Raw genomic sequence first — 14,801 nt, 5'->3', positions numbered from 1 at the left:
CCAAACTGTGGTGCTGAAATGCAGCTCACCTCGCTGCGAACCATGCAGAGTCATGCCGGAGTTTATCTGAGAGCGCTGCATGTAAATCACTTGGTCGCTGGCGTTTCAACTCAATAAACACAGTCTAGTTGTATTGTTAACGTTACAGACGCGTCTGAATGCCGCTCATTTGAGGGACTATTGTGCGTCAGAGGCCGAATTTTCCACTTTGATTACAGCGGATCATCAGCCTCGCTGCAGGCGGAACGGAGGGGCGCAAATCTGCGGAGGGGCCCTAAGAAGCTGTTTGGAGGAGGCTTTGTGTATGATTTGATACACCCGATATGGTTACAGTAGCGTGGACGCGATGTGTTCAGCCGATTATTGTCGCTTTGAAAAGCGCAGAATGATAAAACACGTCTTTCAGCGCGGAACAAAACCAAGAACGAACGGTATTGCCGCTCTGTTTTTCTGTGATTGCGCGTGCATGTGCAGCGCGTGTATGTGCAGTTAAACGGAGTAAAATCAGATTGTTTTCAGTTTGTTCGCTTGACGTTATCTATCCGTGTTTGTATGATTTTCCACGTGTGTGTACAATGATTGCCTGCGTGCTGTGTTTGCGCGCGCACGTATGGTGCGTGTTAATGCAATAACACAGAGAGAGGAAAAACCACACTCAGGATTGTTTTTGTGCGTAATCTTTTACTTTTTGCGCATTAAGTTTTTCTTCATCAGTGCTTGTGTCTTTTCATTGTTACTGTGTGTGTGTGTGTGTGTGTGTGTGTGTGTGTGTGTGTGTGTGTGTGTGTGTGTGTGTGTGTGTGTGTGTGTGTGTGTGTGTGTGTGTGTGTGTGTGTGTGTGTGCGTGTGTATGTGTGTGCAAAAAGAACCTCTGCCCACCCCCCTCCCCTCCTCTGTTTCTTTATTTCTGTGTGCGTGCGTCTGTGCATGCGCTTTCCAAAGAGGGGATTGTAATAAATTGTCCAATTTTTCTGCGTTGGCAGTGGCATTCAAAATCAAGCTTGCATTGCGGAACCACCCACTTCCCCCCCACCACCACCACCAATACTTTCTTTTCTTTCCCTCCCCTCTTATTCTCTCTTTCTCCCTCTCGCCCTTTTTTTGGCCCAGCAAGAGAGTTTAGAAAAGAAGCGTGGGTTCTATTCAGCCTCCCCCTGCACCCCTTCACCATCGCCCGGCTTTCTGAAACCTATCCATGCCCTGTCAGTGTGCTTCCAGAGTCCAATTAGCGCTTTGTGAGGACTCTCTCTCTCTCTCTCTCTCTCTCTCTCTCTCTCTCTCTCTCTCTCTCTCTCTCTCTCTCTCTCTCTCTCTCTCTCTCTCTCTCTCTCTCTGCTGGTTTTCCAGTGGCTAGGAGGGCGCTCCTTTTTCTTGAGGGGCTTTCCAGTCATAGCTGAGTGTAATAATTAATATGACATCTGGGCGCCCGAGTTCTCCTTTAACCACTTTCTGTATGTTTCTCCTTTCTTTAGGGAGTTCTCTGTGTGGAGACAACAAAACAAAAACTCGTAAGCACCCTTATCATCCATACCATCTTTGAGTGTGATGTGAGGGATCATCTTTCAATTGGTTTGTCATTAAAAACAGTTTTTCTGACAGCGTTTTTGTTTTCTTTCGGCAGGTGCACCATTAGTAATGGATATGTTTAAAGACTAGATGTTTAGCATGTTCTTAAAGCAATTAGGCTACTCTTTTTATCTAACATGCAAAATACGTGTGTGCATAAACTTTCTTGTAGCAGAGATTAATTGTTGTAAGTGAATACTTTGACTGGGTTTAATGAATCTAGTCTGATGAATCTATTAAACATTAGTTTGTCTCAAAATGATGAGTATATGAAAATTTCAGCACTCAGATGCTTAGTGAGAGATGTATTATAGGTCTACCCTCTAAAAGTTACAATGAGCATTTTATTAGTTTTTTTTTCACACCTTAAGGGCACAAACATACTGTATGTTAATAGTTTACAACAAGAAGAAAGCATAATAAAGTGAAAAGAAATAAATGGAGGACAAGAGAGGGGGAAAATAAAACATACAATCCACCCACTGGTTACAATGAGCTCATGGCATTTTTAAAATAACTATTTCTATAATGGACTTCTGCATCCTCTGTGATGTTTGTGTAAACATCTCCTCCATCTTGAACCTGTTGTTTTCTGCCTGACATGAAAAGTTGTAATTGAACGTCGCCCTCTAGAGGACAACAGTGGCACTTAACTCTGGGAGACAAATACAACTGCAATACCAAACAATATTAGTAGAAATATGCAAGGAGTTAAGTGCTTTAATAAAACAAAATAACAAACACAATTAAAACTGAAATATTCAGCAGTTCAGTCAATGATCTTGTAGAATGTACATCTATTAAGAGTCTTCAAGGCCTGGATTGGAGTACTGAATGTTTTTATTGTAAGCCTATGCTTTTGCAATTTTAAATGAAGATTTTCTGTTATAGAATTTTGGTAAATACGAAATTTTGCTAAGAAAATAAAAATAACAAAAATAAAGACTTTTTTTTCTGAACTGCAGACATAAAACACAAACACAACATATTTCTATAGCAGTAGAAAACAGAACACAAATGTTTTAATGAATATGAATGGCAATACTAATAAATCTGTATAAGGACAGCTGTTGTTTGCTCACTATAAAGTCAACAGAAAGAGCTATTTGTATCAATAGCATTACTTATCTATTGCAAAAGAGTTAATTTGCAAAAATCGATAAAGTCTTTTCTCTTGAGGGTACAATAAAAAAAAAAAAAAAACATGATAAAAAAAAAAAACATGATTTAGGAAAAAAATCACAAGTTTGATTGTTATTCTCTGGACTGCTGAAAAGAAATATTCAATGAATATGATTTAGGAAAACAAATCAAAACTGAGAAATCTGTTTTTGCAAAAGATACATTCTAAACTTGTTAGTAATTAAGTATCTTGAAGACAAGATCCGAACTTTTTTCCCCAGTGGATATTTGATTAAAAAAAAAATTAAATAAAAAAACAACACTTTTTGTATGTGTTTGGTGCACTTATACAAGTCCACCGCTAGACATCGCTATTTCAGCCCCTATTAGGATAAAACGACGGTGCCAATCTAATTTAATCAAATCACAGTTGTTAAATAGTTTTTTTATTCATCATTCCAAAGATTCTCTATAACTAAAACGTCTCTGTCATCATTCAGGCACTTTAATAAATACATGAAAACATGTCATAACGCATTTTACCTCAATTAGGCTATGTTAGAAGAACCGCGAAATAGACAGTTTGTCTCTACTGAGCTGCCATACTTTCTAAGGTCACGTGCTTTTGTTTACTAGGAAGGAGCTAGCAGCTGTTGCCAATCATACAGCTATTAAGCTATACAAACATATATACAGGCTTTAACGTCATTAAACAAAGGTATTTTAAAAAGCAGTTAGGTAAGAAGAATGCGATGTTATGTCACGCTCTTTAGGAGAGACTAACGGTAATGTTAAAACCTATGAGAGCTAACGTTAACGTTAAGTGAGCTAACGTTAGCTAGCTATGATATCACGAACTGTCTTTGCTCTAACTAATTCTAGCAACAGCTGTCCAAATGTTTAGGGACGCTTAGCGGTTTCAAAATATAGCTCATAATAGTAGTTATGCGGTCCTTGAACTACGTTCAACGTGTGAGCTTGGATTTTACAGGAACTCTGTTTCCTCATGCTATCTGTCTGGGAGATGCAGACAACGACTCGGTAAGTAACGTTAATTTCACATAACTTTTTTAAAAATTTAGACTCATGATTATAGTGTCCAACGTTACATCCAGAGCTGCAATAAGTTTGTTCACTTCAAAAAAGATACAGTTTGAGTACAGATGCGAAATGCTCAAAACATGCATGTAATTTGGTGCTAGACTTTTGAATGCACGCTCCATACAAGGTAGAATGGTTGCCTTTTTATTTGCTCTTGTCTAATGTACTGTATTTGTAAAGTTGCTGAAATGTTCTCTGCAAAAATCTCAGAGGCAGTCTTGTTTTAAAGTTTACTTTCTGTGTGTCCTTGATTTGAAATAAAGAAAGGATACGTACTTGGCATCCTATCTGGACAGCAATAAGGTCACAAAACAAAAGACTTGTTCCTATATATTAATTACTATTTATATAGCACCTTTTAAAACTACCCTTACAAAGGGCTTCACAAGAAAGGAGAACAATCATTACAAAATCACAGTCAGCAAATAAAGATACAAACAAAACAGCTGAAAGTGAAGATAAAATAATGGAATAGTATACAGAAAGAACAGTTAAAATAAGTAACAAAAATAATTAAAGAATGCAACTTTCCAACACACCTGAGACAACATTGGGATGTGTATACACTACTTTGTGGCTTTTCCCATATTTATTTAGCATTTTTTAGGAACCAGAATATAAATTAGTCAAAAAAGAGCATGTCTAAGCAAAATATCAAGACAGATTATTCTTCACAGTGTTTAAATAGTGGTGGTTCTATATTATAGCAAAGAAAATGTGCTTTCTTTCATTCACTGTAGTTGAACGAGCTGGTTGTGGGGGACACCAGCGGAAAGCTTCTTGTGTACAAGAATGACGACTCCAAACCCTGGATCACAAGAACCTGTGTGGGCATGGTCAGTACATAAACCAGGAAACAGAGGGAAATACTTATTATATCATAGAGTAAATGTATTTCTGTTACTCATATAATGTGTCTTGGTTTGGCAGCTGACCTGTGTTGCAGTTGGAGATGTCTGCAACAAAGGAAAGGTTAGTTATAAAATGATAAATGATCGGCAGCAGCCTATAATGAATATCTTGGTGCTGATGTTCCCAACATTGTGTTTTTTTTCCCCCCTGTTTGACAGAACTTTGTGGTAGCTGTCGGTGCAGAGGGCTGGTTTCACCTCTTTGACGTGACAGCTGCCACCGCAAGTAAATCTGATTCATCCAGTCAGCATGAATTCATGTCGCCTGATGACCAGAAGCCCCTCTTCACCCAACATATTCCTGCAAACACTAAAGTCATCCTCATTAGTGATATCGGTAAATTAATTCAATTTCAATTCAATTTTATTTATAGTATCAAATCTAGGGCTGCCACCTCTTAGTCGGTTAGTCGACTAATCGGTCGTTTTGGTCTTAGTCGACTAAGATTTCCATGTTAGTTGATGAGTCATTTTTTATGCTTATTCATGCTTAATTACTCATTTCCAAGAAACTTATGAGCACATTTCTGGTAAGCACAAGATTTAAAGTGGTGCTTTTGCAGGATTAATTGTGGAGAAACTCAGTTCTACAGATCATTCATTAACTACATTTATATTGTGCTTTTCTAGTCTTAACCACCTCTCAAAGAGCACAGCTCTGTCGATTACATCAACTAATCGATTAATCGACAAAATCATATAAGTGTTAGTCGACTAAGAATTTCTTTAGTCGAGGACAGCCCTAATCAAATCATAACAAGAGTTATCTTGAGACACTTTACAGGTAGAGTAGGTCTAGACCACACTCTGTAGTTTACGAAGCCCCAACTATTACAGTGGTTGCCTCAAGAGCAAGCATTAGCAGTGGCTATTGCGACAGTGGCAAGGAAAAACTCCCTGTTTTGTTAGGAAGAAACCTCGGACAGACCCAGACTCTTGGTAGGCGGTGTCTGACGGCACCGGTTGGGGGTGTGATGAATGGTGGCAATAATAGTCACAATAAAGATAGTGGAACAGTGGCCACAGTGGGAGTCGTAGTAGTTCATGTCATAGTAGGGCACAGCAGGGCGTTATGGGGTGTGGTGTGGCACAGCAGCCTGGGTGGATGTGGTTGGATGCAGCAGGATGCAGTCGGACACTGCGGGGAATCGCAGAGCGTAGCAGGGTGTAGTAGGTCCATAGCGACAGCTGTACCCGAGACCCCGGTCTAGGTGCCACCCTATTCCAAGGCGATATTCTGGGTGAATGTTGTGCTTTTTGAATTTGACTACAGCGTGTGCATGCCTGTACTGTAGACGGTGATGGCCGCAGTGAGCTGGTGGTGGGCTACACAGACCGAGTGGTGCGAGCTTTCCGTTGGGAGGAGCCATCTGACGGTTCAGAGCTGGGATCTGGACAGCTGGTTCTGCTGAAGAAATGGCTTCTGGAGGGTCAGGTACACTTCAATTAAGCTCCATAAATTAGTATCTCAACCAATAATTATCATCTCAAAATAGGTTAACTGAAACTGTGAGGTGCATGTCTTAATCAAGTTTGGGTTTATACTGGCACATTTAGTTTATGTGGTAGAGTCAGGGCAATTAAAGCTATAGTGCGTAGTTTCTAAGTAATGACAACAAAACTGTTGGCGCGTCCACATGATACAAGCCAAGGAGGACACAGAGGATTAAAAAAAAACATGATGGACTCTTCAGAAGAGGTAATTATCTTCGCCTATCGCCGGACGAAACCAGTTTCTGAACATAGCCATACTGAGAAATACAGAGAGAGTTTTGTGGAGCTGATAGTCTTAATTAGCTTTGTATCAACTCATTTGGCAATGGCTTGAATGTAGTCATTAATATAAAAAAGTTACGCGCTAAAGCTTTAATGGACAAACGTCTTTCCTGTACACTAACTGGATAGCAGAGCTGGGTGATATAACAACTATTTATGTGCAACACAGAGAACTAAAGTCGTCCTGTACAGTGAAATGAAAGCTTATTATCACACAAAGTGAAAGCCCAGTGTTTAATGTCTGTGGTGCAGGTGGACAGTTTGTCAGTGAATCCGGGTCCAGAGGGTTTACCAGAGTTGATGGTGTCTCAGCCAGGCTGCGGCTACGCTATCCTGCTGTGTTCCTGGACACAACAGGACTCCAACAGCTCTGGGGAAGACGCCCCCGCAACCCCTGGGAGGTAGACACTGTTGCATCAGTTATAGATGTGTAGAAGTGAAAAGCTGTGATTAGAGAATTAAACTTGCTTTGATTTCTTTGCTCACAGTGAGGGACCTTCCAGAGATGTAGTTCTCCATGTGACCACTGGGCGGATACACAACAAGAATGTTTCCACTCATCTTATCGGCAGCATCAGTAAAGGTACCAAACCGAAACCTTGGGCCAGTTGGTCAATTTTTCTTTACTATACACAACACTTAATAGATAACTCTTGTGTTATATTTTGAGAAAAATAGGTGTAACCATATCAAAAAGATTTTGATTAATACATTTTGATCTCTGTTTTTCATCAGGCTCAAAAGAGGAATCTTCTAAATGTGGGCTGTTCGCTCTCTGTACGTTAGATGGTAAGTCATGAATTTGACACATTTTAAATCTTTTATTAAATTAGTGTATTATGTTGAGGGTGCTCTCACATCAACCTGTTTGGTTCGGTTCTCTGGTGTTTAGTTTGGGTCTGTTTGGGCTGATATAAAAGCTGTCACAGTAGATGTGATTTTAACATGAATTCAAAAACATATCCACAATTAAAAGATGTTGAAGTAATATATAGCCTACTGATACAGCATCACTGTGTAACCATTGTAACAGGAGCGCATGGAATTTCTCTGATCAATCACAAAGTGAAAAGGAGTTAAACCAGAGGTATGTTCCTCCTCTGTGTACTTTAGCAGTTCCTCAATAAAAAAGATAGTAAAACAAGTAAACCATGTAGTAACTTTCTCCATCATATTACAGTACCAAAAGCTTTTTTTGGTGAGCTTTTTGTGACACCAGAGAAGAAAAATAAACACATAATGCACTGTAATGTGCTGCATAAATTGCTGTCCGTCTCACGATTTTCTGTCCCCCCAGTCCCAATCAATGAGTTACTCAGTCTGTTTGACTTCATGTTTTCTCCACACACACACGCACACGCACACACACACACACACACACACACACACACACACACACACACACACACACACACACACACACACACACACACACACACACGCCGGCCCTGCTATTCTTTTAAAGAGATTGACGCACACACCAACGCACAAGTATCAACTTCAGGCCACTTACGTAGGCTACGGCGAAAGCTCTGCGTGGAGCCTCCGCAGGACCATAAATTACACTTTAGTCCAAACCTAATGTGAAAGCACCCTTATCTACGTATTTGCTTAGCAAGGTAAAATACAAATTAGTACGAGCCATATTGTGTCTTGTGATCCACTTACTGTATTTTGGAGCCGGTAGCGATACTATATGTGGTAAACCTTTTCTCATATATCGGTGGCTGTTAGTCAGGATTCTCCTGGCAGCAGCACATAACTGGCAACCAGCTCTCAGAGCAGCTGGAGAGTCCATCAATATTTGAACAAGAGAGGATCTAGTGGGATAATCAGCACTTAAGGCTCCTGGTTGCCATTTCTTTACACTTACAACCTCCCTCTTGGTGACACCTTGATGCCAAGCCAAGCCGACATAGAGAAACAAAATTACAATACCGTTTAGAGGTTATAATTTGGAAACAATTACTGTCTGTATTTCAACATCAGCCATTAAAAGCAAACTTCTCAGAATCAGTGTTTGTTAGAAAGCACCTTTTGTCCAATATGTCTTGAGATTTGTTGATGTATTCTTAATTTTTTAATAGCAGAAGCATATAATAACAGGTAGAACTGTACTTTAATGTTATACTTACATTCCTTTTTGCCTTTAAATGTTACAGGTACCCTGAAATTGATGGACAGCTCAGAACAGCTCCTGTGGTCCGTCCAGGTGGATCATCAGCTGTTTGCGCTGCAGAAGCTCGACGTTACTGTGAGTTTGTGTGTATTTATGTAGGAATACATTTCTTTTTTTGAAATAGTTGGATTTGCCCAACCAGATTCAATTTAAGATGTATAAAATGGATAAAAGCTTCATATCCTCATGTTGGAGAAGTTTGGCCATTTTGCTTTATAAATTACTTTTAAAAAGTAATTTAACAGCAGCTGGAAGTCAGTTTTTGCTGACCTCCGCTGGTTTAACTTCTCACCTTGCTGCATTGATGTACTGTATAAGTGTACTCCAGGATGCTGTCACATAACTATGGGGTGCAATATAGCACACACCTGACCACACCCAGAGGCTTTAAACTGTCAACCATGAGAGGGCAGTTAAACACACACTGGTGTTTTACGATTCATCAAATAAAAGTAGCAATCAATTAATCGCCTAGTAATTTTAGAACTATATGAAAGGGATAGTTTAGATCTTTTGAAATGGGGTTGCATGTACTTATCCATAGTCAGTGTATTAGCTACAGTAGATGGCGGTCGGCACGCCCCCAGTTGGGAGAAGCAGACAGGAAACAGGTCCCGACACAGAATCTAAGCAATGCACTGCTGTGGACGTGGGCACCCAGCAAAATGTTTTGCCACCTAAAAAAATGGCTGCTACATTGAGAATTCTTTCACCACTTAACATTGCCGTCAAACAGTTCTTCACAATGGGGAACTAAAGTCTTTATATCCATCTATGCTCTCTTCAAAGCCACCAGATTCCTGACAAAAACAGTAATTTTACCTCGCAGAACGTGGGAGTTGCTTGTCTTCCTCTGGCTCGATTGGTTAGTTTGTTTGTGTTTTTATGTGACTTTGATGTTTTAAAGGGTTAGTTTGGACTCACTAAAGGCAGGTTCCACTTATTTTGATAATCATGGTGAGGATGTGTCTGTTTGCTTCCAGGGAGACGGCAGAGAGGAGGTGGTAGCGTGCGCCTGGGATGGTCAAACCTACATCATTGACCACAATCGGACAGTAGTGCGGTTCCAGTTCGATGAGAATGTCAACGCCTTCTGTGCGGGTGAGTGACCTCATACTTGACTCTAAATGATCTGATACATCAGGTCAGATATTCTCCTGTGTGCTCACCTGTTGGATGGTGTGAGTAAATACATGGCTAGAATTTCAAAGGCTAGAATTTCAAAACCTCTCATGACACCACTAGGTGGCAACGTTGAGCTTTGTGTTCACCCAGCCTTTGCTTCTTCCTTCTTCTTTCTTTTCTCTGTCTGTCCTTTTCAAATCTTTCTGCAGTGTTTGAACAAGACACAGTTTATTTGAGGCAGCTAATATGACATGTGCAGTAGTAAGTGGATTAGAGAAAGAGACTTTGTTTGTTCTGCCTGATTCTATCGTGGTTTGTTTCTTCTTTACACCTACCGAGTGTTTGGGAGAACAGTCAACCCCTCCTGTCCACTCTGCTTTCTGCCTGCTCTGTGAGATCATTAAGGCAGATGAGATTGGTTTCTCTGTTTGTGTGGAAGCTGGCTCTGCCACAGAGACACATATTAGTAGCCAGACAGCAGAGGGTTGCTAATGTGTTCATTGGAATTCACATAACAGACTATATCACAGCACTGCCCCCCACATATTGAGTAAAAAACATCCCTTTATATATGAAGTTTAAGTGTGTTTTGTGTGTGGTTGCAGGTCAGTACACATGTAAGGAGGGTAAGAATAGCCCCTGTCTGGTGTACGTGAGCTTCAATCATAAAATCTACATCTACTGGAAGGTGCAGCTGGAGCGCATGGAGTCCACGAACATGCTACGGGTCCTGGAGGAGAAACCCGAGTTTACAAGCCACCTGAAGGCGCTGGGAGTCGGTGAGTACACCAACAACTCGGAGCCAGTAATTCAGTTCAGATTAGAGCATCCTTCATCGTATTCAAAGCGACATCTTGTCTGTCTGTTGCTGTAATTGGATGAGAAACCAACTGTGACTATTTGTAGTCAATTTATTTGCCACCCAGTTCTAACACTCAGACTCTGACCTGAATACTAACGATGAGGGAAAAATAAAAATTATCCCCACATGACAGATTTTTACTGCTAACAAGATCCTGCTCGCTGTTCTCATGCAGGAATAACTCATACTCTACAAACAGATTATTTTCTTCTTACATTCACCAATCTTCTCGAAATTTAAATTTTTTCTCAGGTATTAACATAATTCAACATTTTTTTATTCTTTTTAGATGTTATATTTTATTAGCATATTTTGGTGGGGTAACTTATTTTCCATTCAGGATGAGTTATTATAACTTCCTCTGGCACCATCATCGGGTCAAAATGTGTCCAATAATTATACCAAATACCTGAAAAAATGACATTCCCATCAGCCTTAGCTGTACTTTGTGTTTAGTGCTAATTAACAAATGTTAGCATGCTGTTACAAATGGCTAAGGCTAACCTAGTGAATAACATTAAACCCCCCTGTCTCCTCTCCCTGCATGTTGCGTTTAACGTGAGAATGAGACTAAACTTGCCTGGATGAGTGTATGTCTTTCCTACTTCTAGAGGGGTTTGTGCTGTGTTAAACTGACTCACCCAGCCGTTTTTCGCGTTCTGAAGCCGGGCTTACTAACTCTGGTGTCCCCCTTGTCGAGACGACCTCCGCCCTGGGTCGGCGTTCCAGCGTCCCTCGTTGACTTCTCCGCGTGCCTGCTCCTTGGTGTGTTTTTAGTTCAGGTTTTAAAAGGTACATTTACAAAAAAACAAGAAAGCTGTCTTTTTCGTCAGAAAACAGTCTTTCTTTCAGTGTGTCTCTTCAGCGTGTGTCACCTGTCGTGTCAGTCCACCAAGGCTCTTCGCCTCTGCTTCCTCAAAACCATCTTCTGAATGAATCAGAGTGTGTGAGAGAGATTCATTCAGAAGTCACACAAACACCCCCTGTCATGTCGCATGTCAGCACTGTCCCCATCGGCTATCTACTCAAAAGACACTAAACTAAGATGGCGAACATTATATCTGTTAAACATTAGCATGTAAACATTGTCATTGTAAGCATCTTGGCATTAAGTACAGCCTCACCGAGCCGCTAGCATGGCTGTAGACCTGTTTTAGCATCTGTAGACCTGTTCAAGCCATTTGTTCTTTATACTCTGTTGATACATCGTAAGCAGCTATATTCATATTTTAGAATTGCTTCACTACTTGAACACTACTGACTCTGCTAAATATGTTGCATTTTCACCGGCTGATTTCAAACAGCAGGGAGACATTTTTGTGAATGAAACTTGCCCATAAACCAGCAGAACCAGATAGCCTTATAGAGGCTATTTTTTTGCATGTCTATTCATTCTGTTTAAACCTGGTATTTCTGCACAGTTGCAGATAAAGATTAGGGTACAATAATATTATTAGTATTATACTATTTGTAGAATTAGATTTCAGTGGTGGCTGCGTAGGATTGTTTTTGATTTGTGTGTATTTCCAATAACTCGTAGCATAATTTTGCTATAAGCCTAAAGGCACTGTTATTATTTCATCATTCCATGCCCTTATTGGATCAGCCTGCTTCCTCATGTATTTCTGTTGACAAAACTGACACTTTATATTCATTTAAAGAAAGTTGATTCAATAAAATAAAAAAACTAACTCATTTAATCCAATGAATCACTTCATTTAAATTGAAGGTTTTGTTTGAGGATTTTTTTTAGGGGTGATGACGCCATAAAATATAGGAAAGATATCCCAACCTTCATTTGAAAACCTCAATAGAAGCTTTGATTGTTCGTTACAGCCCTACCAATGATCACACCTCACAAACACGTACCTCCTCATAACGGGAGGCGTTCATCAAGCTGAAACAAGCCATTTATGATTTGTGCAGTTAAGAGAGTTTGGTAAATCTGACTCCTACAAAAAAGGCGTTTAGGACAAAAACAAAACTTTTGTTGCAAAAGGGCCCCTTGTCTGTCTTCTCCTTAACAAATAAACACGTCTACACAGGAAGAGGTCATGGAGGAAATTCATTTAGAAAGTCTTAAATCCAATGTTTTCATTTCTACATCCAATTGTGTATATAAAACCGCCTGTCAGTCAACTGTGCTGAAAAGACTGAAGTATTTTTAGAGAGGCTGTAATCCCTTAGCACACAGAGCACAGAAACCAAGGAAGCTGCTTTCTGACTCGTTTCATTATCTTTTCACCCCCCCTCTCTCTGGAAAATTGCGTCTCTGCTGTCCAGCTTCTTTCCGAACACAATCCTCCTGACAAACACAATGTTTAACTAAGTCAATAACTTGGTTAATCATTGTGAATGCGCACAATGGTTATTTATTTCCTGTTAATTTCCTTGTTTTAGAACATGAATCTGCCCTTCTGCATTTTCAGTCTCCATGCATGTCATATATAAAATGTTTTTTGAGGGGATAAATCTGATTAAAATACATAATAGTCTTCTTAGTCTGCATGGATGACCAGCTAGCTAGTCAACCGCTTTATGTCAGAAAAGCACTGTTAAATGAGTGGAAACCTATTTAGTGAGGAAAAAATGATGATAAAACACTAGCATGTAATTAGCAGGACTTGCTGGAGCAGATGGAAATGCAGGTTCCATTCCAGCTGATTTTTCTGAAGCCTGGTGGAGGTGTTAGCGTAGCTTCCTGCTGCCTCTGTTAATAATTCAACCTCTGGGGCATGTTGTGTTTCTTTTGACTAGGATTTTGCAGGCCTGTTACCTAACCCAGTGTGAAAAATGTCTGATGTAGCATCCTTAGGGAAAAGGAAATAGAGAGGAGGAGAGATTGCAGTAAAACTGCAGACAAATAAAAGTGTAAAAATGTGTCTGATATGTAGTGTGGGGGAGGCCATATTTGGCTTTGCATATTAACTGTTTTTGTCCACATGAGCACATGCATCTATCAGAAATAGCTTGAAGTGCATTTTATATCGTGCATTTTTACTAAAACATATAGCCATTAAATATTAAATATACACGCAGTATGGCAAACACTAAGAGTAAAAAAAGAAAGGAAATCTCTGTACTGTACAGTAGGTGTTAGCTGCCTCGCCCTGACCTAGAAATGTCAGTAGCAGCTCTCAGGCTCTTCCCTGCTGTTCATTCACCTTAATACCCGCCCTTTAACCAAAGGGTGATGATGAAGAGTCTGTCAGTTCTCCATCACACCGTGGGAAGGTTTCTGAATATAGACAGTTCCTCCTACATTCAATCATCAGCTAGTTTTCGACTAGTTTCGCTGTAGTTTGACTTCCTACCAAAGAAGAAGAAGTTTTAACTGGTAAGAAAGCCCTCATAATGTCTGGGCACACACTGAGTGTCTCGTGCCGATGGTCATTGCCACATTTGTGTTTTCCCTCCACAGATACTGAGGACCCGGCAGCAGTGAGAGCGCTGGTGGCAAATGTTCTCTACAAGGATTCACAGACTTAGCACACACATCAACACACTGCTGTCTCTCTTCCCCCCCCTGACTGTAAATACTCTGTTAATAAACACTGATTGTCTGTCTCCTGTGCTGCTGCTCTTGTTTGTGATCCCCGCAGGCAGACGTGTCAGGTTTAGGTTTCTGATGCTGTAATCTCAGATGTACACATTGCCTCTGTCATTGGTATTCTATCCACCCAGGTTGTTTATCTGTGTTTTAAGCCCCCGTCTCCTTCCAGGCAGCGCTGCCTGGAAGATACTAGGATTAGGCAATGGTTATGTTTAGGGTTAGGGTTAGGTGCCTTGAAGTCAACGGTCGCAGTGCTGCCTGGAAGGAGATGTTGGGGGGCTTAAAACACCATCGAGCACCCAGGTTGCTGAGAGAGAATGAAAGCATGCGGCCCAATGCAGTGGTAATGAGAGGCTTTCATGCATTTTATTGACATTTGATCTAAACCCACATGAGAGAGCCACACGAGCAGCTTTATTCTGAATCGCTTGTAGTTTTTTAATATTAATTGTTGAAGTGCTGGACCAAACCACAGAGCAGTAATCAAGGTGTGAAAAAAACAAAGCCTGAAGTACTACACCTTTTAATAACTGACAAGGTGTTTCCCATTTTAGTTACCAGTTTCTGAACATGTTTGTCCCAACACTATCTATATCTATAGCCTCT

General features: G+C 40.3%; 2 protein-coding genes across 2 annotated transcripts in view; both read left to right on the top strand.

Moving 5' to 3' along the window:
- The window catches only part of LOC116059974, an 86,510-nt gene extending 84,914 nt beyond the window's left edge, over positions 1 to 1,596 (top strand). The window contains exon 16 of the mRNA XM_035995877.1: positions 1,473 to 1,596. The gene's annotated coding sequence lies outside the window, so the exon portion shown is untranslated. The remainder of the gene's footprint in view (positions 1 to 1,472) is intronic.
- A 1,678-nt stretch (positions 1,597 to 3,274) lies between these two features.
- On the top strand, positions 3,275 to 14,214 carry itfg2 (integrin alpha FG-GAP repeat containing 2). The gene is made up of 13 exons (XM_035995879.1): positions 3,275 to 3,557; positions 3,616 to 3,729; positions 4,530 to 4,625; positions 4,720 to 4,761; positions 4,860 to 5,037; positions 5,996 to 6,135; positions 6,729 to 6,877; positions 6,965 to 7,059; positions 7,212 to 7,265; positions 8,639 to 8,730; positions 9,639 to 9,756; positions 10,386 to 10,559; positions 14,064 to 14,214. Exons 2-13 carry the CDS (start codon positions 3,634 to 3,636, stop codon positions 14,129 to 14,131), a joined length of 1,302 nt encoding a protein of 433 aa, XP_035851772.1. The 5' UTR covers positions 3,275 to 3,557; positions 3,616 to 3,633; the 3' UTR covers positions 14,132 to 14,214.
- The last annotated feature ends 587 nt before the right edge of the window (positions 14,215 to 14,801 follow it).

This window comes from Sander lucioperca, chromosome 20 (genome assembly GCF_008315115.2).
Source record: "Sander lucioperca isolate FBNREF2018 chromosome 20, SLUC_FBN_1.2, whole genome shotgun sequence".
NCBI classification, from domain to species: Eukaryota; Metazoa; Chordata; class Actinopteri; order Perciformes; family Percidae; genus Sander; species Sander lucioperca.
This window is presented reverse-complemented; position numbering and strand designations above follow the sequence as displayed.

Excerpts from the sequence above, each read along its gene's own strand:
- itfg2 (XM_035995879.1), top strand. The coding sequence starts at position 3,634 with ATGCGGTCCTTGAACTACGTTCAACGTGTGAGCTTGGATTTTACAGGA. Across the intron at positions 4,626-4,719 it reads CAAGAACCTGTGTGGGCATG|CTGACCTGTGTTGCAGTTGG; the intron begins GTCAGTACATAA and ends TTGGTTTGGCAG. Across the intron at positions 9,757-10,385 it reads TGTCAACGCCTTCTGTGCGG|GTCAGTACACATGTAAGGAG; the intron begins GTGAGTGACCTC and ends GTGTGGTTGCAG.